Raw genomic sequence first — 25,631 nt, 5'->3', positions numbered from 1 at the left:
TTTCATTAACATAATTGTGATCCGTTTTAGATCGTTTTTTCAGAAACATTGCTAGCTAGGAATCAACGTACACTTATAAAAAGATACAGATTGTGTACCGTTGATATTTCGGCTGGCCCTTGTTGTGTACACGGACTGGTTTGTTTGATACACAATGTGTACCAGAGATATTTATTTTACTTACAGTTTGTATGTTGTGTTTTCTATGTAGGTTTACATTTTAAGTGCTGCATTGCATTATTCTGCTCAACTTAACCATTACAGTCTTTAACGTGACAACTTTCCACGGCGTTGTATGTTTTACATTCTGCCAACACAGTACTAACTTTTAACAGTTATCAAAGAATAATTTAATATTGGTTGTAACACGTTTTTCATTGGCTTAAAAAAATATGTTATCAACCCATAACGTAAAAAATAGCATTGCCGTTTGTAACGTCGCTTTTGATTGGCTGATACAGCGACGTAACAATTTCAAAGAGAAAAGAGTCCATCAATATAAGTGGATTTCCACAGGGATTGTGTATAGTAGATTAAATTATAAGGATTGACTTGAATATATTTTTTATGTTATGCAGCTATAACACAAACAAGAGGCCAAATGGGTCTGAATCGCTCACCTGGTATTAATATCACACTTGTTATCTTAAAAGTAGACTTAAATACAGCTACAGGCAGAATATTATACAATTATGGACTTTTGTGCTGGTGAATATGATGTGATATGAACCTGAAAGAGTGATATTGACTGAGGCGAAGTCAATATCCCTCTTTCAGGTTCCTATCACATCATATTCACCAGCACAAAAGCCCATAACTGTTTTATTATATGCTTCAACAATAAAATAAAATGAAACAAAACTAAAGGTTCTGATTTTTGTATGCGAGCCTCCGTGTAAAATTTAGCCAGGTTTGAATACAACAGTTCATCATTGTAGCTTTCGAAGGCATTGTATAGTTTCTTTTTCTTAAGATAAGCATGGAGGACATGCACTGCGTGTTCAATGGCCTTTTTTACGTTAATAGCATCTTTATCCTCGAATAGTTTTGGTAATTTTCCTAACGGAGGAGAAACGTTCGCCAGCAGCCATCTTCTAATGTCGTCTGACAGATCGCGTTTCAGTCTAACTGCGCATGCGCTACAACAGGTTCCGGGGAATTTCCATACAGGCTATATTTAGAAATCGATATTCACCGGATAACCAGTCTACATGAGTTTTTGAGGACTGGTCACGTGTATAGGATCCGACCAATGTGATTGCGAGAAATGTTCATGCATATAATATCAGTGTTTGATTCATAAGAACCTATTAAAAGATTTAAACATATGACGCCTGTGACCTGGAATGTCGAACAAGGACATAGTTTATAATCCCCCAACCCAGCATGCTTTTGGCAAAATATCATTACCCTGGACCTTTTGCTTATTGAGAAGAAGTCGTTTAAAGGTTTTAACATATGTGACCCTTTATGACCTTGCATATATGTCAAGGTCATTCATTTGAACAACCTTGGTATCCCTTTATCCCAGCATGTTACTGGCCAAATATCATCATCCTAGGACTTTCAATTATTGAGAAGAAGTTGTTTAAAGGTTTAAAACATATTTCACCATTGTGACCTTGAATATTTGTTAAAGTCATTCATTTGAACAACCTTGGTAGCCGTCGACCCAGCATGCTACTTGCCAATATCATAACACTAGGCCTCTTGGTTATTCAGAAGAAGTTGTATACATGTTATAAACATATTTGACCCCTGTGACCTTGAATATAAGTCAAGGTCATTCATTTGAACAAACTTGGTAGCCCTTCATCCCAGCATGTTACTGGCCAAATATCATAACCTACACTTCTTGGTTATTTAGAATCAGTTGTTTAAAGGTTTAAAACAAATTTGACCCTTGTAACCGTGAATTTAAGTCAAGCTTTCATTTGAACACACTTGGTAGCCCTTCACCCTAGCATATTACTGGCCAAATATCATTATCCTAGAGCTCTTAGTTATTCAGAAAAAGTTGTTTAAAGGTTTTAAACAAATTTGACCCCAGTCACCTTGAATTTGCACAAAGGTCTTTCATTTGAACAAACTTGGTAGTCTTTTATCACAGCATGCTACTGGCCAAATAACATCATCCTAGGCAGTTTGGTTATTGAGAAGAAGTTGTTTAAAGGTTTTAAACATATTTGACCCCTGTGACCTTGAATATAAGTCAAGGTCATTCATTTGAACAAACTTAGTAGCCCTTTATCCAAGCATGCTACTGGCCAAATAGCATCATCCTAGAGTTTTCGGTTTTTGAGAAGAAGTTGTTTAAAGATTTCAATATATTTGACCCCTGTGACCTTGAAAATTGGTGAAGGTCATTTATTTGAACGTACTTGGTAGCCCCTCATCCCAGTTTGTTGCTGGCCAAATATCGTCACCCTAGGCCTTTTGGTTATTGAGAAGAGGTTGTTTAAAGTAAAATATTGACGACGGACGACGGACGCCGCACAATGGCATAAGCTCACCTGGTCTTTTCGGACCAGGTGAGCTAAAAACCGGAGTGTTCTCTCATCATAAACCGCTTTGCGGTGTATTTAGAGTACAGTCCGTTTTTTGTGTTATATCTCCATAACATAAAAAATATATTCAAGTTAATCCAACTCTGTCAGTCAGTGCTAGACGTTTAACATGATCTGAGCTGTAACACACTGTCAATAGGAATGTTTTATTGTACGGGTAATCTCCCTTCTATCACAACTTACAATTCTAATTTGAGGAGTGTTTTGATACTCTTTAGGGGGCTGCTATTGAAACAAGTATTTTTCAATAGTTCTGTTCAGTGCCACAAATAAATTAAAGGACGATTTTATACGGAATCAGGATAAAGTTACTTTATTTTTTATTTGCCTTTCGTATTGATATCCTGATAAATGAACAGATGTATGGAAAGGTAGGGAATTTGTAAAAAGATCCTACTTTGGAAAAACGTTTTAAGTGTCATAATATTTTACATAGTAGAGCAATACCTTCAAAAACAAGGTCAATTTAAAAAAAAAAGAAGTTTTGTTGACTCATTGCATCAATGTAAAATCCCTGAAGGATCTCGTTGATAAATAAGTTATATAAGCTTTTTCACCGAGGTTAACCTGGCACGTCGACAAAAGGTGACTACATAAAAGCTGTGAAAAGGACTTCTGAAATATGTTTACCACCTAATTATGGGATTGTGATGTTTACGGGATATCTGTTTTTCACAATGTTTTTTTTATTATCATATGTAGTAAAGAAATATGGAAGACCAATAACCTCATTTACCGAGGTGACATTACTGTCCTTAAACAGTCGAAGATAGAAGGCATGATGTCGTGCTGTTGTAACACGTGGTGTAGAGAAGCATTTCATCAGTTAAAAAATGGTAAACATTATAACCAATCTTCATTTGCAGACGGTTTTCGCTTAATATTAGGCTATTATCGCAAATTTTCTTACCTTCTCACTGTTGGTGCAATATCATTTAAGTTTTTAAAAAGCAAAGAAATCAGTTATTTTAAACACACTTGCGTTTAAAATTGTGCAAGATCAATCAATTTATCAGGGTAAATTGCACATTTCCCAGTTAAAATGGAGAATTATTTATGCAATTGAACTGAGATAGTGTGCAAACGATGTACGGAAGTTTTACAGTAAAACAATACCAAGTCTGGTGTCCGTAACACCACGGCCTAATTCTTGACAATGATCTAGCCTATCAGAGTGAAATATTGATCAGGAATTCCTGATCATAATGATGCATTTCTTTCCAAGATCTAAGCCCTTTTAAAAAAAATCTGAAATTAAAACCAATGTAATGAGCCATACGTTATAACTCCCGAAACGAAATAGGAAGTCAGTAAAACCACTCGTTTACTAATCTAATACATATATTGCATGCCGCGTTTCCCAAGATACAGGTAAATTCAGATTATTGACAAGTGTTATGGTCGCAACCATGATCTCATAGGGAAGTATGCTACTATTTGTGTAATAATATGGTCGGTGTTATTATGCCTGTTAGTGAGTTTTGTGATGTTGTTGTCACTTACCCAAGTTCTCGAGGTGAGGATACAAATTATTTTGATTTGGTCTTGATTTACATGTACATGGAGGATGTCCTTAATGAGGTAGAAAACGCTTACCCTTCCGGTACACCTGTTCTCATTCTCCTTGTCATTTTTCTTGAGTCTCCATGTACATTTTCCCTTTGTTCATATTTTGTTTTATCAGTATTGAGTTCAAATTATTATTCTGTCGACACTTCAGCATTCTTTTATGGTTGTCAACTCCTGAGTTTATACAGAAACCAGAACACACGCTGTATTATGACATGTTTAATTACCATTTCATTGGAATTGCGATACACATATAAAGTAATGTTAACTGAAAATCATTGACATGTACATGTACGATAACCTTGAGATGAATGCGTAATAATTACCATCGTTTCGATATATAACAACGAGGAAGTTGATCGACCTGGTTACAGTCGTTGTATATATTGTCAAGTACCTGGTAGTAGCTATCGAATATATCTCAATTTGATTTAAAATTCAGCTGTTATGTTTCTGTAGATATGTTGTCTGTCATAAAATGTTAAATATGAGATTTTTTTAAATAAACGTTACTTACATATATATATATATATATATAATTTTGAATACGTTTTAATTAAATGTGACAATAGAAAAAATAATGTGAAATAATTTGTAAATGCTTATTGGAATATATAAAAGCAGACAAACATAATGCGGTATTCGTTAAAAAAGTCAAAGTGAGTTGACTAGCTGTTAACTCGAGCTGTACAAAGTCTGATCAGATTGATGAATCCTTAATTCGAATTCGATTTGTCCAAAGTCTGATTTATTTAATGAGTCATTCACTCGACTGGTACAAAGTCCAAAGTTAATAAGGAACCGTTAACTCGACTGGTACAAAGTATGAAGTTAATAACAGGAACCGTTAACTCGACTGGTACAAAGTCTGAAGTTAATAACAGGAACCGTTAACTCGACTGGTACAAAGTCTGAAGTTAATAACAGGAACCGTTAACTCGACTGATACAAAGTCTGAAGTTAATAACAGGAACCGTTAACTCGACTGGTACAAAGTCTGAAGTTAATAACAGGAACCGTTAACTCGACTGGTACAAAGTCTGAAGTTGATAACAGGAACCGTTAACTCGACTGGTACAAAGTCTGAAGTTAATAAGGAACCGTTAACTCGACTGGTACAAAGTCTGAAGTTAATAAGGAACCGTTAACTCGACTGGTACAGAGTCCGAAGTTAATAAGGAACCGTTAACTCGACTGGTACAAAGTCCGAACTTAATTAGTAGTCGTTAGTTCGGCGTGTATAGAATGTAATCAACTTTAGAAGTATGCTTAACTTAACATATACAGAATCTGTTTAGATGTTTAGCTTTACGAGTCGTTTGCGTGACTTGTACAAACTGTGATTGTGTTAAGATATGCTATCGCCACACCTGAATACAATTTAGTTAGTTTTTCAAGATCGGGAACAGGAATCTTTCTATATATAATATAAATTTAATATGAGTAAAAAGTCCCCAAAGTCGTGGTGGTTGGTTAACATGTTTATCTTACTCTCAATAGATATTTCTTTAAAAAAAGGTTACTCAGTAATTCTTGCGTCTTTAAAGACCTTGAACATAAAACTATTACTTGAATAAGATAAAAAAACAACTATAGCTCGAGGATCCTCTTTCTTGCATCTAAAAATCAAGCATACAGAATAGTTGTCTTTCATACATTTTCATGTCAATTTTCAAAAGGTTGTTTGGCCCTAAATGACTTACATTGTCAATGGGCCGTAAACAATAAAAATCTAGAACAATCTACATTACTACAATCAAATGATGATACGATGATACTTTAAGGAGTTATCAATGGTACAATGTAATAATGAAAATCCATGGAATTACAACGATATATGAATTAAAAACCGTGTTATTTTGTAGGTTCTACTTACGGTACACTTCGATTTCACGAGTACGTAACACATGTACGTCATTTGTACAATATTTATTTATTGGTTGACAGGAGTCGATAGAGTGATAACCATTGTTATAATAATTAACTTTAAGCATTTTATTTTTGAATTCTAGTTGATCAATAGAATGAAAGATTATAATTGGTATGATTTAATAATCAATCAATAGTATATTCTGGACAGGGCGACCACCCGTTGAAATCACGCTACCTTCCTCTCACGAACACCTACCTCAATGTATACATTGATTCTATCAAAATACACTCAAGGATAATATTTGTATGTAATAATGTATAAACCATTACTTACAGTCGTTATTCACCATGTCTACATTTAGTGATTCACCCTTCCTCCACTACTGCAATGTACAAGATGTACAAGAGTGCTGAAACTCACCTCGACACTCACACTCACATACTCTCATCAACGCTCACACTCACATACTCTCATCAACGCTCACACTCACATACTCTCATCAACGCTCACACTCACATACTCTCATCAACGCTCACACTCACATACTCTCATCAACGCTCACACTCACATACTCTCATCAACGCTCACACTCACATACTCTCATCAACGCTCACACTCACATACTCTCATCAACGCTCACACTCACATACTCTCATCAACGCTCACACTCACATACTCTCATCAACGCTCACACTCACATACTCTCATCAACGCTCACACTCACATACTCTCATCAACGCTCACACTCACATACTCTCATCAACGCTCACACTCACATACTCTCATCAACGCTCACACTCACATACTCTCATCAACGCTCACACTCACATACTCTCATCAACGCTCACACTCACATACTCTCATCAACGCTCACACTCACATACTCTCATCAACGCTCACACTCACATACTCTCATCAACGCTCACACTCACATACTCTCATCAACGCTCACACTCACATACTCTCATCAACGCTCACACTCACATACTCTCATCAACGCTCACACTCACATACTCTCATCAACGCTCACACTCACATACTCTCATCAACGCTCACACTCACATACTCTCATCAACGCTCACACTCACATACTCTCATCAACGCTCACACTCACATACTCTCATCAACGCTCACACTCACATACTCTCATCAACGCTCACACTCACATACTCTCATCAACGATTTCCTTAGCTCGCATCTGAAACTACTTAAACATACATTGTAAAATATACCGTAGATAATATTTAGTCAAATCTGTAAGACAATACCACTCAAGAGAAAGTGTACACGCAGTTATTTACATAGCCGGTATCTTATAATAGAGTATCAACATATAGTACGCCACATCGCGGGAACAGAAAATGGTGGTTTCCTTAGCGAAAAAGAAAAAGCGGTGATCTTTTAAGGAGTTTAGACTGTAATTACTAAATACTGTCATACATGTTTATTAACACTGTTTATCTGTTCATGTCATCTTTACGAGCTTCATAGTGTATTACCACGGATGGTATTTGATCAGAAGGCTACCAGACACGAAAGAGGTTCTTGTCGGTCGATTTAAAATCTAAAAATTGATAATAAGACTAGAAAAGATAATATGCGAACATTAAAACAGCTGTACAAAACAATTTAAGATTTATAAATATTATCGAAGCAGCATCCAGAAACTTGGTGGCAAATAACATTGTTGATATATCAAAGTCTGATTTTGTCGTACACAAACTTTTAAACAATCCCGTTACCTCCTGTGTTGTATAAGAGGGATTGTACAAACTATTATAAAACAAATAAAAAACTGTACATAATTATAATGCTTCCTTCCTGCACACCATCTTATCATCAAACATTTGAATTTACATATCACTATGATATTGGGTATAATAACGATTTCATTCTTTTCTATTACACAAATGCTAGGTTTAGATGACATGTGATGTTATAAAAGGAATCTGTCGGTGTGACTGACAGTGCCAATGAAGAACATGATATCTAGTGGTGATATTGTAGATGTTGGAGACAACAACGGTGATCAGCTTTATCTTACTCTGTATGCCTGGCTATGTTAGCGTAGGTCTGTCTAGTCTAGGTAACCATGGGCTTGTCAGGTTACCCTTGCCTGACTATGTTACCCTTGCCTGTTAATGTTACCCATGGTCTGTCATATTTCTATTCTAGACCTGTCCATGTTACCCTTGCCTTTTAATGATACCCTGGGTCTGTCGGGTCCGTCAATATCTAAATCTGGGCATGTCAGTGTGACCCTGGGCCTGTGAATTTTACCCTGGGTCTGTCAACGTTACCTTTGACCTGCCAACTTAACCATGTGTCTATAACTCTGTGCCTATCATTGTTAACTTACAATGCTACGCACATTATGTCTTTGTTACATGTTCGTGTTAACCTATGTATGTCTTTGTTAATCGGTGCCTGTTAGTATTTACCAGGTTCTGCCATTGTGAGCCTGATCTTGTTTATGTTAACCTGTGTATGTCTTTGTTAACCGGTGCCTGTTAGTATTTACCAGGTTCTGTCATTGTGAGCCTGATCTTGTTTATGTTAAACTATGTCTGGCGTTGTTAACCAACGTATGTATATGTTTACTTGTGCCCGTCAATGTTAACCCTTGCCTGGCTAAGTTAACTTACACTCGTAGACATAATATCGATTATATATAAATGCAGTGATACGATTTCAATATGGTTGATATTTTACTGAACAATAACACTCAAAACCATCAGATGTCTTTACACATTACAAGAAAAGTCATTGTGAGCGAATATTCTTCTATACACACTACAAGCAGGCGGTATTGTGCACTTTAGAACTGTTTTTTCTATGTCTCCGGAGCCATACCTTCGCATACTCTCACCTTTAACATACTCATATTATTTTTACTACCGGCATTCAACATCCTTAATTTCATTACCTAACATATATGTTATCAACCGTACGCTGGACTTTCGCTGGCGTCATCCTTGCATACAATCACTCTTAATATTACCTCACATGTAAATGGTCTTTGGTTCAACACACCATGCCCACATACTATATACTACGGTACAGGAAATGGCCACCAACACGTCTATTTTTTCCACATTTAGAAAATATTTTGAAAATTCTGAAAAAAAAGGTTGCCAAACAACAGAAAGTTGTCATTGGGATGAGTAATATCAGCCATTCAGATGATGTCTCTCTCGCAAACGTGTTATATCAGCCAATCAGATGACGTGTCTCTTTCACACATGTCAGGAACTGGCCATTCAAAAATAACCTATTCCTCGCACTCGATTGAGCAATATTATTGTAAATATTAACATGGTAGCAAGCAGATTGCACGTGCTTATTGACCTCGTAGCACCATTAACCGGATCTACCGGACATGGATTGTCGTAACCGTCTACGTCTGCGCAGATTTCTTCCTCATTTCCACCGTTCTGGATATGTGTATATCTGATATACTCGTCGTTCTCAGCTCGAATCCAGTTGGCGCCTTGTGGAGTTGTTGGTGACGCACTCTCGAGCACAAACAATGCAAGGTTGAACAGGCACCTACAACAAAACAAACATATTACAAAGGAATTGCGTAATGTCGTGTTGATAAAATAAAGAACTAACAAATCGTTTATTTTCGTAAATAAAAATATCTAATGGCAATGCTATATACTTCCCGTTGACAAATGCGGACGATGCAGAACACGAACATAAATCCTAACGATTGCAAAGTAAATGTGGAAACTTGATACAATATTATGTATATCCTAAACTGATCATTGAAATTAATGTTTATGCTTATATTATTCATGTTTAATAAATAACATGAGTAAGTATCTTACTAAAATTCATCTGACTTATCAAACCATTGCCAATTAGGTATTCTAATATGTCATCATTAACGAAAAAAGATAACGACTTGATTTGCTTCTTCGTGTTTATTATTGCTTCAAGATTATTTTTTCTTGCATTGTTCACTTCTATTGTTTCAGAAAGTCTTCTAAATATATACAAATTCATTTAAATGTTGCAATGTTGCTATCATTATTTCATTTCGCGTTGTTGTCTGAACATGTAGTTAAATTTCATGAACAATGATAAGCGAGTAAAAATGTTGAAGAATCAGATTTGAGGCAACAGATAATCTTCTTGAAAACAAGTGTGGTGCTCCAGTTCACTAAAACACATGTTGTGCTCCGTACTTACCTTCCGGCCACAGACTCGGGGCAGTCAGGGTCGACATATCTCCCCATATCGTCGACGTTTAGACGTTTGTTCTGTTGGTACAAGAGGTAGTAGTAGGTATGTGTGGTGTTGTCGGGAGGGGCGGGGCCCCGGTACGTCTGGACTGTCTCCCCCAGCTCGACCGTCCCGTTGGGGATGTTGATGATTTGCCAGTGTAGCAGTGGTTCGGTTTCGGTACCAACCAGGGGGTTCGGTACGTCAAGGTCAATCATGATCAACGTATGCAAGGTTCCTGTGACAATAATCAACAACGAGACTGTGTAGGTAACGGCACTTGAATTTAAATAGGTAATTATTTAATATGTGGGTATATAAGTATTTAATTGATTTCAGTTTACATTCATAGCCAACTGGAAATGACAAATTCAGTGAAGCATGCTATGCCAACTGGAATCGTTCAGTTCTTATACTTACAATTGTTTTGAGTATGTCAATCTCAAAGAACATAGATTTTGTCCATCAAAGTACATATTAATAAATGTCAAATTAGTGTATGCATCACATATGCTTGTTAATTGAATATATCAAACTTCTTCCAGGGAGGGTCAAATGTATGCAACATGGCCATTATGACGTCAAAATAATGACTATATCAACCATCGGGCAATGCCATCCCATAGCTAATTTTGGCAAGGTTATATTGTGAAATTTCATGCGATGGTCACCATTTACAATTAATCTGGTCACCATAGGACTATTGAATTGAAGAGACACTACTGTAGGAGCAAGGCATTTCTTAACTCCCGCCACATCCACACAAAGTGATATCAACAGACACCAGCAAGCGTGAGGTTGCCGGAAGTGTGGAACAGGAGGAGTCACTTAATGGCATAGATACAAAGGAGAATAACAAATACTAGTCGACGGTGAAATCTCCATTTCAGACGTAGTAGACGCTACTACACTGGTACATGTACCTGTGTGTGTAGCCTGTACAACTGGACGTAAACTTGTAGCCTGTACAACGGGACGTACTCTCTAGAGATGGTTTATTACCTGTATGTGTAGCCTGTACAACTGGACGTACACTCTAGAGATGGTTTATAACCTGTATGTGTAGCCTGTACAACTGGACGTACACTCTAGAAATTGTTTATTACCTCTATGTGTAGCCTGTACAACTGGACGTAAACTCTAGAGACGGTTTATTACCTGTATGTGTAGCCTGTACAACGGGACGTAAACTCTAGAGATGGTTTATTCCCTGTATGTGTAGCCTGTACAACTGGACGTAAGCTCTAGAGACGGTTTATTTCCTGTATGTGTAGCCTGTACAACTGGACGTACACTCTAGAGATGTTTTATTACCTGTATGTGTAGCCTGTACAACGGGACGTACACTCTAGAGATGGTTTATTACCTGTATGTGTAGCCTGCACAACTGGACGTAAACTCTAGAGATGGTTTAATACCTGTATGTGTAGCCTGTACAACGGGACGTAAACTCTAGAGATGGTTTATTACCTGTATGTGTAGCCTGTACAACTGGACGTATACTCTAGAGACGGTTTATTACCTGTATGTGTAGCCTGTACAACAGGACGTTTTAGTCGTTGCAGGCAAGCTAAACTAAAGAGTATGTCATGTCATACACATATGCCAAAGCCGATACGCAGAAAGCAAATCAAATCCCAAGGACGAAACATTGGCTACTTCATTCACAAGGGATAGAAATGTATTATTGACCGTCATCGTGGACGAAACCCTGATTGTTAAACCTGACGATAATAGGCTAAGACAGGGACATCTTTCAATAAAGATATTGCAGCTGTTAATACTTAAAAAAACCACATTTTGATGACGCGTTGTTTTATTTATATCTTATTAAAACAGGGTAATGTAAGGAAAGCAGTTTTAACCTATTGAACACTGTTGTTATAGGAGCTATATAGGTAACCTCATCTTTGCTACCTGTATCGCCAGAAATATTAATGGATTCACCAACATTTGTCCTTGAGGAATAAAATTACTCGACGGAAAAGTGTTTGTACTTTACACATATACGTTACGTCCATGTCTTTGTGAAGCTGGTTTAGGGGGATAATGCTTCCTTATGAGATATAGTCAAACCAGTGTAAAAGGACATGAAACCGACCACATACCGAACTATGGGAAGAAAGTTGTATCAATAAGGTTGGAATTCCTCAAGACAGATGAGCCTTCTCTGGCCAGCCTATGATTAAATAAAACAGACTAAAAACAGATAGGGTAATGCGATTTGTCCTACCGGCAAACGTGTAGGCATCCGTCAGAAGAGTTCTCTTGATAATAGCGACAGAGGGCGCCACCGAAGATCTGACGTCACCGCATCGCTGTAAAGTATTCCCAAGAAGGTTGGTCTGGAAGGTCTTGGCACTTTAAAAAGAAAATGTATTTATATAAATGAAACGCTTTTAAAACAGTTCTAGTCTTTTTGTGTAGGTACATGCATATATGAACGGAGCAGTGAGAATTGGGAATTTATTTTACACATCAAGTTTTCAAACAATGGTAATGACTGCAGCAAAGTACACATGTAAGCAGAAATCTAGTTGAACGTCTATATCTCCTTTCTGCCATATCTTACCCCTATGGTCTGATCACTTTGAACGATTCCTACATTCCTACATGGAAAGCAACACATTTCCTTGTAGAAGAGTCTATTTCCAGTTAAGTCGTAGTACCTCTACACACAAGATCGCATCAGTAGATTGAAACGGGGACTATCATGTGATTCCAGTTTGCTTTAATTAATAATATTCTTATATAAATTATTTCTGATTGGCTTGAAGACTTTTATCAGAGTATGAAATAACATGCCATAATAATTATCGAATTCTAAATTTGGAAATATGTTTATGATTAATGGCATTCCGATTTCCGTACTATCACAATGGCGTCTGCATACGACTCAGTCGGAGGCACGGGAACGGTAAACAATGATTTATTTAATGACGAGGATTTTTCAGAAAAAAAGAGAGAGAAGACTCTATTTGTTCAATGAAAGCAACATAAGTCCTTCAGAGCGTGCATGCTGTATTGACACGGGGATGTTTTACTTCGTGTGGCTTACAAAACAGGAAACAGTCAGAATTCGACAGTGTTTTGTGTACGTTGTATGTATTTTACCGAGAGAAAACAATAAGAAGAAAAAGTGCACCAATCGAACGCATCCCTCTGTCATTCGGAAAATGTACAGCCTTATCCCGAATAACTAGGTACATGAACGATGTCTGGACCGATACTGACAGGTTCACAAGGAACGTATGGGGACATGATGGAAGTGTTAAATACAGGAGGTCACCAGATATGACATCGATGGAAGAGCTGTCCAATGACGTAAAAACACAAAAAGCCGAACCTGATAGTCCATGATTGGACGAAAAACAAAATGCATAATTTGTTGTGTAAACGTTGAATTTTATATATTTGTTCATTATGTAAGAGATGTAACTGATAAAAGTGTCATTAATCAGTTAGGCCTCGGTTTGTCACATTGGCCATAGAAGTGTGGCTTCGGGTCAATATGGCAGACTTCGGCCTACTAAGTGGGTCGATATAGAAATAAGTTGATCTTATATGGAATTGGCCGAGGGCCATTGTGATGGACAGAGGCCTATAATAACTAGGTAAACATGGAGTTACATATAACTCCATGGTATATCAAGAACAGAAGCACTTATGGTGTCAAGCTCAACCAACTTCAAAATATATGTGTTTATTTTAACTCAAAGTGAAATGACAATTCATATAACATTGCAGTAGAAATGAAGTAACTTATATGTATTTATGAAAAACTTATATATCGTAATTATAAATTATCCAGCTTGTACTACAACGATATCTTAATGACATTTTAAAATGTCAGCACACCATACAAAGCTTGATCTCATCGGTACAGGCTGCGTTCGGTAGATGTACGGATATAAGGAATGACGATGACACAACGTGGAGATTATTTTGGGGTGGAGAAGCTATCGCTACGTCAGGTGTCATACAATTAGTTGTACCATCAACCCTTACAGATCTCGGTGAATGGGATTGGCGTACGTTTCACCGCACCGTGGTCACTGCGCGGGGACCAACCTGTCACAGCCATTTAGTTAACCTTAACATTGTCGACGTTAATGCAGCCCGGATGGGGAGGAGACTTTGATTGTCGTTCATAGTAAGGTAATTATTCACGAGCCCGATCTGCGCGTGTTTACGTGTCTCAGGTTGGCTGTTAAATCACGCGCCTCGTTATATACAATTAGATGGCGATAATCAGAATTTATTATATCTGGTTTTATGTACTACACTATAGGTACGGCTGCTGGAGATGGCATGGTAGTAAAGCAATGGTGTCGTTGTATAGAATGGTTAAATGTCATTATACTGTGAAGCCATGACGGTCCATCTGGAATTGTTAAACAGTTAAAGCTAGCAAATGAGTATTAGGAGATATTTAAACATAGGTAGGTGGTCTGTAAATCACCTTTTATGGATGCTAAAATTACTAACCAAAGGGAATCAACTCAGAAAAAAGCATTTAAATGCAAAGTATTTCATTTCGCTAAGTATCAGCCATGAATTAAAAGGAAATGACAACTTAACGAGATGGTTTTAGACAATACAGATACCGGTACTGCGTCATTAATGTAACGGTGTCAAATCACTGGTGATTAGAAAAGGAGTAAAATACTCAGAATTGAGCAAAATAAAATGTTTAGGGGTAAAATAAAACATCTAGGAGTAAAATAACCTGGAAAGGAGTAAAATTTTACCCCATACGTTTTATTTTACCCCTAAACATTTTATTTTACCCCCTTGACAAGTTAAAGTACTCCTAGATTATTATTTTACCCCCATGACGAGTTAAAGTACTCCTATTTAAGTTATTTTACCCCTCTGACGAGTTAAAGTACTCCTAGATTATTATTTTACCCCCCTGATAAGTTAAAGTACTCCTATCCGGTTTATTTTACCCCCCTAACGAATTAAAGTACTCCTAGATTATTATTTTACCCCCCTGACAAGTTAAAGTACTCCTATCCGGTTTATTTTACCCCCCTGACGAGTTATAGTACTCCCCGATTATTATTTTACCCGTAGACGTTTTATTTTACTCATTGGACTTTTAAAGTACTCGTGGCTTTTTATTTTACTCGTGGCTTTTTATTTTACCCCCTTTATTTACCTGTGCTCCACGGCAACAGGATCTGCGCTGGCGGTTAGCTAGGCCTTTGATCTAACCGGGTAGTAGCCTGTCGACCACTTCGAGCTGCCGCGGGCGGTGTCAAGCATCACCAGGTAGCTCTGTTCATGTGTGAACACTTGTCAGTCGACAGCTCGCCTCATAATTAACAACGTGTCTGTGCTTTGTTCACCTATGTTTATTTGGTGTAATCAGAATAAAACTATGGAACTGTGCCGTGTTTGTAATTTACTTCAACTTGAAACTGGTGTTTTGGAATACGTGTTTGATACATACTCGATTTATGTCAAATTAAACTTTGAAAATGTGCCGTGTTTGTTACATACTCGAACAGCGCCGTTGAAATACATGTTTAAAACTATGGAATTGAGCCGTGTTTGTAATTTACTTCGACCTGGTGTTTTGAAATACGTGTCTGTAACATAATCGAACTGTGCCGTTAAAATACATGTGTATACACTCCATTAATATGTCAAATAAAACTATGGAATTGTGCCGTGTTTGTAATATACTTCGGCCGTGTCTGTTGAAATATGTTTGCTTATTACTCGATTTGTAATAAAAATATATTTAAATACATTTATCGTGTTTGTACTTTATTCGGCCTGATGATCTAAAATACGTGTTTATTAAACACTCGATTAATATGTCAAATTAAAACTATAAAACTGTGCCGTGTTTGTAATTTACTTCGACCTGGTGTTTTGAGATACGTGTTTGTTACATACTCGAACTGTGCCGTTGAAATAATACACTCAACAAATATGTCAAATAAAACTATGGAATTGTGCCGTGTTTGTAATTGATATCGGCCTGGTGTTTTGAAATACATGTTTGATGTTTTATACACTTACTATGTCAAAATAGAACTATGGATTTGTGCCGTGTTTGTTATTTATATCGACCTGGTGTTTTGAAATAAATGTTATATACATTCTCGATTAATATGTCAAATTAAACTATAGAAACTGCGGTGTTTGTAATTTACTCCGACTTGGTGTTTTGAAATTCGTGTTTTAAACACTTGATTAATGTGTCAAAATAATACTGTGCCGCGTTTGTAATTTACTTCGACCTGGTGTTTTGAAATACGTGTTTATAACACACTCGAACTGTGCCGTTGAAATAATACACTCCATTAATATGTCAAATTAAAACTATAAAACTGTGCCGTGTTTATAATTTACTTCGACCTGGTGTTTTGAGATACGTGTTTGTTACATACTCGAACTGTGCCGTGTTTGTAAATTACTTCGACCTGGTGTTTTAAGATACGTGTTTGTTACATACTCGAACTGTGCCGTGTTTGTAATTAGCTTCCATCTGGGTTTTTTAAACATTCTCGAACTGTGCCGTGTTTGTTAATTACTTCGACCTGGTGTTTTGAAATACGTTTTTGTAACATAATCGAACTGTGACGTTAAAATACATGTTTTATACACTCCATTAACATGTCAAATAAAACTATGGAACTGTGCTGTGTTTGTAATTTACTTCGGCCGTGTCTGTTGAAATATGTTTGCTTATTAATCGATTTATAATAAAAATATATTTAAATATATGTATCGTGTTTGTACTTTGTTCGGCCTGATGATCTGAAATACGTGTATATTAAACACTCGATTAATATGTCAAATATAAACTATAAAACTGTGCCGTGTTTGTAATCTACTTCGACTTGGTGTTTTGAGATACGTGTTTGTTGCATTCTCGAACTGTGCCGTGTTTGTAATTTACTTCGACCTGGCGGTTTTTAAAATGTACGTGTTTATAACATACTCGAACTGTGCCGTGTTTGTAATTTACTTCGGCCGTGTCTGTTGAAATATGTTTGCTTATAACTCGATTTGTAATAAATATATTTATATATAAATTTGTCGTGTTTGTACTATATTCGGCCTGATGATCTGAAATACATGTTTATTAAACACTTGTGTAATATGTCAAATTAAAACTATAAAACTGTGCCGTGTTTATAATTTATTTCGACCTGGTGTTTTGAGATACTTGTTTGTTACATACTCGAACTGTGCCGTGTTTGTAAATTACTTCGACCTGGTGTTTTGAAATACGTGTTTGTAACATTGTCAAACTGTGCCGTTAAAATCCATGTTTTATGCACTTCATTAATATGTCAAATAAAACTATGGAATTGTGCCGTGTTTGTAGTTTACTTCGGCCGTGTCTGTTGAATATGTTTGCTTATTTCTCGATTTGTAATAAAAAATATATTTAAATAAATTTGTTGTGTTTGTACTTTATTCGGCCTGATGATCTGTAAAACGTGTTTATTAAACACTCGATTAATATGTCAAATTAAAACTATAAAACTGTGCCGTGTTTGTAATTTACTTCGATCTGGGGTTTTTTAAACACACTCGAACTGTGCCGTGTTTGTTAATTACTTCGACCTGGTTTTTTAAAATGTACGTGTTTGTAACATACTCGAACTGTGCCGTGTTTGTTAATTGTAAATGTATATATAATAAGGTTGAAGACAGGACGAAGACCGAATCGATATATACGTTAAAAATTACATCGGAGGGCGGTTCTATTATGGCAGGGACGTACGACGTTTATATAAGATATGCATTTAGCTTAACGGTTACACTAGAGACATATAGTATATACTTCTCTGGCTACACAGAATCAGAGACGTATATATTACAGAGACGTATATTTTACAATCTCTGTAATATATACGTCTCTGATAGAGTGATTTAAAACAAAATAATATGACGTTAGCGCTAGTTTAAAGATTCATATATTTGCAATGTACTGTAGTGTTCTAAAATCTGCTGATAAATTGCATCAGAGACGTACATATGTAATATATAAGTCTCCGATTGCATTTGTTCCTCCTATATGTTTACATGTATATTTAATACCCATGAAGCAATGTCATATCATCACTACCATTACTACAAAAATAACTTTACTGTAGAATTCAGATTTTTTATAAAAAAAAACTAATATCGTATATTATACCACGGACTTAGATCTACTCTAATTCGTTTTGAATTCGTAAATGTTTTCTTCCAACACTGGAAACAAAAAGAAACGCACCGGTACACCATACTACCTGTGTTAGTTGGAGGATCGGTTGTAAATGCCCTTTGGCCACGACATTCACAGGTAACACCTCTGAGGTAATTAGTTCACCTGTTAACTCACAGGTAGGTATCGTAAATGCCCTGTTTGACTCTATAGTATTTGAAATATGTCTTCTTTTCTGCTTATATTGATCGTTTATCCCCAAATATTAGCCAAAATACCGAAATGTCCCTTTCAGGGTACAGTCACGCCGGTTTAGGGCCTACGTTACCCTGATGGTATTTCGCGTTTTATTTATAGAACCTCGGAATTAGATTAGAAACCGTGATAGAACCACGCACCAAAATATCAACTAAATTGTATGTACCCTGGCAATTATATACCTGTTGCTGCTAAACAAAATTAAAAAGAAAGTCATGAAAAATATCCCGCTTGCGTCCCAATATAAGCACACACAAATGACCGTGCCTCGTTATTGCCTCGCATCACTTCACGCGATTTCCTGCAGTAAATCAAATCCAATTAAAACAACCCTTTCCCGACCCTAGCTTACCTTATTGTTCTCCACAGAGCAACCCTCGGAATAAGACAATATCGCTATAATTGGATAATAGGCAATTTTGATATTAGACGGGAGTCATTGTGTTTCCAGGTGACCTTGTGAAAACTCAGGTGAGTTCAAATACATGACCTTGCATCGGAAATGCATTCAGCCGTGACATCGTAAACGTAGTACACAAGCGGTGTCCGGGGGCTAAATTTACCTGTAACAGTTGCTCTAGAAACAGTTATCGCCAACGGTTTTTTCTATTGTCGACAGTAATTTAAACAAAAGCCCCACATCGACATTTTCGCCAAGAGCAGTTTCAAATCGCCAATCACGTTTTACTTTCGCCAGTGTCGATCGCCAGCGCGAGCCCTGGACTATATGATACCACGGACTTAGATCGAATATAAATCTGTGATGATACACATACATTTTTACCTTATTAGATTTACTTTAATACTTTCAAAAACATGTTTTCTTCCATAACTGGAAATAAAAAGAAACGCGACGGTACACCATACTACCTGTGTTACTTGGAGGATCGGTTATAAATGCCCTTTGGCCACGACATTCACAGGTAACACCTCCGAGGTAATTAGTTCACCTGTTAACTCACAGGTAGGTATCGTAAATGCCCTTTGGCTATAATATAAAGTGGTAAGAACTACAGGTAATTAACATACCTTTTAATTCACAGGTAAGATATTTAGGTGTGTCAACTGTATATTACTATACCTTAGCTAAAAGTTATAGTGTACATTGAATGTAGTTAATGCAGGCACGGAATACGATATCCGTTATTCAGTCTTGGAGGTATAACTTCTCTTTCTAAGGATTGATGTCTTCTTTTTTTGTCTATTGATGACTTAACCCATACAACATATATTGGTTGCTGTCATAACTTACACTGTTTTGCAAATAATATATAAATATGTAAAGGGGGCGTGTCAGAGTGGTTACACATAACAAACATGTATTTCAAAACACCAGGTCGATAAAAATAACAAACACGGCACAGTTTTATAGTTTTAATTTGACATATTAATGGAGTGTATTATTTCAATGACACAGTTCGAGTGTGTTATAAACACGTATTTCAAAACACCAGGTCGAAGTAAATTACAAACGCGGCACAGTATTATTTTGACACATTAATCAAGTGTTTAAAACACGAATTTCAAAACACCAAGTCGGAGTAAATTGCAAACACGGCAGTTTCTATAGTTTAATTTGACATATTAATCGGGAATGTATATAACATGTATTTCAAAACACCAGGCCGATATCAATTACAAACACGGCACAATTCCATTGTTTTATTTGACATATTAATTGAGTGTATTATTTCAACGGCACATTTCGAGTGTGTTATAAACACGTATTTCAAAACACCAGGTCGGAGTTAATTACAAACACGGCACAGTTCGAGTATGTTACAAACACGTAAATTTTAAAACACAAGGTCGAAGTAATTTACAAACACGGCACAGTTCGAGTATGTAACAAACACGTATCTCAAAACACCAGGTCGAAATAAATTATAAACACGGCACAGTTTTATAGTTTTAATTTAACATATTAATGGAGTGTATTATTTCAACGGCACAGTTCGAGTGTGTTATAAACACGTATTTCAAAACACCAGGCCGGAGTAAATTACAAACACGTCAGTTTCTATAGTTTTATTTTGACATAGTAAGTGTATAAAACATCAAACATGTATTTCAAAACACCAGGCCGATATCAATTACAAACACGGCACAATTCCATAGTTTTATTTGACATATTTGTTGAGTGTATTATTTCAACGGCACAGTTCGAGTATGTAACAAACACGTATCTCAAAACACCAGGTCGAAGTAAATTACAAACACGGCACAGTTTTATAGTTTTAATTTGACATATTAATCGAGTGTTTAATAAACACGTATTTTAGATCATCAGGCCGAATAAAGTACAAACACGATAAATGTATTTAAATATATTTTTATTACAAATCGAGTAATAAGCAAACATATTTCAACAGACACGGCCGAAGTATATTACAAACACGGCACAATTCCATAGTTTTATTTGACATATTAATGGAGTGTATACACATGTATTTTAACGGCACAGTTCGATTATGTTACAGACACGTATTTCAAAACACCAGGTCGAAGTAAATTACAAACACGGCTCAATTCCATAGTTTTAAACATGTATTTCAACGGCGCTGTTCGAGTATGTAACAAACACGGCACATTTTCAAAGTTTAATTTGACATAAATCGAGTATGTATCAAACACGTATTCCAAAACACCAGTTTCAAGTTGAAGTAAATTACAAACACGGCACAGTTCCATAGTTTTATTCTGATTACACCAAATAAACATAGGTGAACAAAGCACAGACACGTTGTTAATTATGAGGCGAGCTGTCGACTGACAAGTGTTCACACATGAACAGAGCTACCTGGTGATGCTTGACACCGCCCGCGGCAGCTCGAAGTGGTCGACAGGCTACTACCCGGTTAGATCAAAGGCCTAGCTAACCGCCAGCGCAGATCCTGTTGCCGTGGAGCACAGGTAAATAAAGGGGGTAAAATAAAAAGCCACGAGTAAAATAAAAAGCCACGAGTACTTTAAAAGTCCAATGAGTAAAATAAAACGTCTACGGGTAAAATAATAATCGGGGAGTACTATAACTCGTCAGGGGGGTAAAATAAACCGGATAGGAGTACTTTAACTTATCAGGGGGGTAAAATAATAATCTAGGAGTACTTTAACTCGTCAGAGGGGTAAAATAACTTAAATAGGAGTACTTTAACTCGTCATGGGGGTATAATAATAATCTAGGAGTACTTTAACTTGTCAAGGAGGTAAAATAACCCGGATAGAGGTAAAATAAAACGTATGGGGTAAAATTTTACTCCTTTCCAGGTTATTTTACTCCTAGACGTTTTATTTTACCCCTAAACATTTTATTTTGCTCAGTTCTGAGTATTTTACTCCTTTTCTTATCACCAGTGAATTGGCACAACGGAAAATGGTACTAAGAAAAGCACAATCTAGGTTACATACGTATACACTACTGTTCTTGTTCGTGTAGCCTGCACAACGGGACGTACACACTAGAAACGGTTTATTACTTTTATGTGTAGCCTGTACAACGGGACGTAAGCGCTAGAGACGAGTTTTTACCTGTATTTGTAGCCTGTACAACAGGACGTAAGCTCTAGAGACTAGTTTTTACCTGTATTTGTAGCCTGTACAACAGGACGTATTCTCTAGAGATGAGTTTTTACCTGTATGTGTAGTCTGTACAACTTGAAGACATGAGGGTTTAACTGTATGTGTAGTCTGTACAACCTGAAGAGACGGGTTTTTACCTGTATTTGTAGTCTGTACAACTTGAAGAGACGGGTTTTTACCTGTATGTGTAGTCTGTATAACCTGAAGAGACGGGTTTTTACCTGTATGTGTAGCCTGTACAACAGGACATAAGCTCTAGAGACGGGTTTTTACCTGTACATGTATGTGTAGCCTGTACAACAGGACATACGCTCTAGAGACGTGTTTTTACCTGTATGTGTAGTCTGTACAACAGGACATAAGCTCTAGAGACGGGGTTTTACCTGTATGTGTAGCCTGTACAACAGGACATAAGCTCTAGAGACGTGTTTTTACCTGTATGTGTAGTCTGTACAACAGGACATAAGCTGTAGAGACGGGTTTTTACCTGTATGTGTAGTCTGTACAACAGGACATAAGCTCTAGAGACGGGTTTTTAGCTGTATGTGTAGCCTGTACAACAGGACATAAACTCTAGAGACGGGTTTTTACCTGTATGTGTAGTCTGTACAACAGGAAGGGAACGCTAGAGACGGGGTGTTGTAGGTTATGCTTAAAGTTGCCTGGAGATGTGTCAGGTCACGCTTGGCGAAAAACCGGTTCTCCTTCCACAGTGCTGTATATAGACACAAAAATCATAATCCAAAATGTATCTACTTCTAACTGTCAGACAATTATCAAGGTCGCAAGTGTATACATACAATAGTATAATGTACTTTGGGTAATAAGCTAAAGATCCATTTGTATCAAACAATTTACGAAAAGTAGATAACACTGTTATTTATGTAGTAGATAACAATATAACTTGTTTATTAGACAACATTGTAACTTTTGTGGTAACGAATAATGTTACTTATGTAGTAGATAACATAATTATTTGTTTAGTGAAGAACATTGATACTTGAGAAGTAGAGCAAAATCTTACTTCTGTAGTAGAACACTATTAACTGTGCAGTAGCAACCACTATTTCTCATTTAAAGTGTGAAGTAAGTAGAGAACACTATAATGTATGTGGAACAGAAAGTTATAACTTGTAAATTAGATAACACTAGTAATAATAATGTGGCAGAGAACATCATTACTTGTGTAGTAGAGAACACCATTACTTGTGTAGTAGAGAACATCATTGCTTGTGTAATAGAGAACTACATTACTTGTGTAGTAGAGAACACCATTACTTGTGTAGTAGAGAACACCATTACTTGTGTTGTAGATAACACCATTACTTGTGCAGTAGAGAGCACCATTACTTGTGTTGTAGATAACACCATTACTTGTGCAGTAGAGAGCACCATTACTTGTGTTGTAGATAACACCATTACTTTTGTAGTAGAGAACACCATTACTTGTGTTGTAGATACCACCATTACTTGTGTAGTAGAGAACACCATTACTTGTGTTGTAGATAACACCATTACTTGTGTAGTAGAGAACACCATTACTTGTGTAGTGCACTATGTTGTTTACCTCGTGTGTACAGTAAAGGGCAGTTGTTCAGGATGCGCCTAGCCAAGAAGGTCCCTATGGAGTACCCATCAGCGGATGCCAGGAGCCAGTTCAGTCCCACAGGCCCTGCAAAAATCGGATACTTTATCACGGACACGTTTTCATTGGCGAATACATATTAACATTAGGTAACATCAGTTGTTCTTTTCGACACTGCTATTGCATTGTCTGTTTGTATCAATGAGTTTCACTTCCCGATCTAAAACTGAAATAATGTGTTCTGCAGAAATGAAATGGTAAGTGTTTTAATGAAAATAACGATATATGGTTGGTTATAATATTAATAAAGTTTAAATGGAAATCTCGTTAATTTCTTAAACTGCATTAATAAAGATATCTCAAGTAGACCTTTAAGTACCTAGAGATTGATAAATATAAACAAACAAACACTCAGCGAACGTCTATTCATTGGTCTCACTACACGAAGAATTGTAGAGAATTGACAAGAGAAATGTCACTCATACAATGGGCGTATACGTACAATGTAAATTGGACCATATGTATACTTTGGACATAAATGTGAAAGAACATTGGAAATTGAAGATATATGCAAATAAAATCGGGCACTTGGCGTAAACCATACAATGTCAGAAATCTTCTTTTGTCATATCAGGAAAAAATATTATTACTCAAAATATTACACCAATATTACAGCGATAAGCATCAAAACATCATCATATACATCAATAGTACAATTTTAACATCATTTACACGAATATTTCGCAATTTTGCATTGCAATTTCATAATTTTACGCTCTACTCACACATAATTGCTCTATCTTATACCGAAATAATACCATAATACAATTGACACTTTCACCATTGTATCNAGCTACAGGAAGAATATCAGTGTTTGACTCATAAGAGCCTATTAAAAGATTTAAACATATGACGCCTGTGACCTTGAATGTAGAAAAAGGACATTAGGTTGAACAGAGTTTAAAGTCTTCCAACCAAGCATGCTTTTGGCAAAATATCATAACCCTGGATCTATTGGTTATACAGAACAAGTCATTTAAAGATTTAAACATATATTGACCACTGTGACCTTGAATATGGGCGAAGGTCATTCATTTTGACAAAATTGGTAGCCCTTCATCCCAGCCTGTTAATGACCAAATATCATCACCCTTGGCCTTTGGCTAATTTAGATGAAGTCGTTTAAAGGTTATAAACATATTTGACCCCTGTGACCTTGAATATATGTAAAGGTCATTCATTTGAACAAACTTGATAGCCCTTTATCCCATAATGCTACTGGCCAAATATCATTATCCTAGGCCTCTTGGTTATTCAGAAGAAGTTGTATAAAAGTTTTAAACATATTTGACCCTAGTGACCTTGAATATTAGTAAAGATCATTCATTTGAATAAACGTGGTTGCCCTTTATCCCAGCATGCTACTGGCTAAATATCATCATCCTAAGACTTTCGGTTATTGAGAAGAAGTTGTTTAAAGGTTTTAAACATATTTGACCCCTGTGACCTTGAAAATAAGTAAAGGTCATTCATTTGAACAAACTTGGTTGCTCTTCATCCTGGCATGTTACTGGCCAAATATCATTATCCTAAGTCTCTTGGTTATACGGAAGAAGTTGTTTAAAGGTTTTAAACATATTTTACCCCTGTGACCTTGAATATAAGTCAAGGTCATTCATTCGAACAGACTTGGTAGCCCTTTATCACAGCATGCGACTGGCCAAATAGCATCATCCTAGGCCTTTTGGTTATTGAGAAGAAGTTGTTTAAAGGTTTTTAACATATTTGACC

General features: G+C 36.5%; 1 protein-coding gene across 1 annotated transcript in view; it reads right to left on the bottom strand.

Annotated features, from left to right (window-relative positions):
* Window positions 1–9,250: 9,250 nt before the first annotated feature.
* Window positions 9,251–25,631, bottom strand: part of LOC110452958 — an 89,256-nt gene continuing 72,875 nt past the window's right edge. Inside the window, exons 5-9 of the mRNA XM_021501764.1 lie at window positions 23,823–23,927; window positions 22,847–22,970; window positions 12,473–12,600; window positions 10,207–10,477; window positions 9,251–9,558 (exon numbers count right to left, since the gene is read on the bottom strand). Coding sequence (XP_021357439.1) covers window positions 9,270–9,558; window positions 10,207–10,477; window positions 12,473–12,600; window positions 22,847–22,970; window positions 23,823–23,927 — 917 coding nt within the window. The 3' untranslated portion in view covers window positions 9,251–9,269. The remainder of the gene's footprint in view (window positions 9,559–10,206; window positions 10,478–12,472; window positions 12,601–22,846; window positions 22,971–23,822; window positions 23,928–25,631) is intronic.

Source organism: Mizuhopecten yessoensis, unplaced genomic scaffold (genome assembly GCF_002113885.1).
Source record: "Mizuhopecten yessoensis strain PY_sf001 unplaced genomic scaffold, ASM211388v2 scaffold83, whole genome shotgun sequence".
Classification (NCBI taxonomy): domain Eukaryota; kingdom Metazoa; phylum Mollusca; class Bivalvia; order Pectinida; family Pectinidae; genus Mizuhopecten; species Mizuhopecten yessoensis.
The sequence above is the reverse complement of the archived record's forward strand: the minus strand, read 5'-3'. Positions and strand labels throughout refer to the sequence as shown.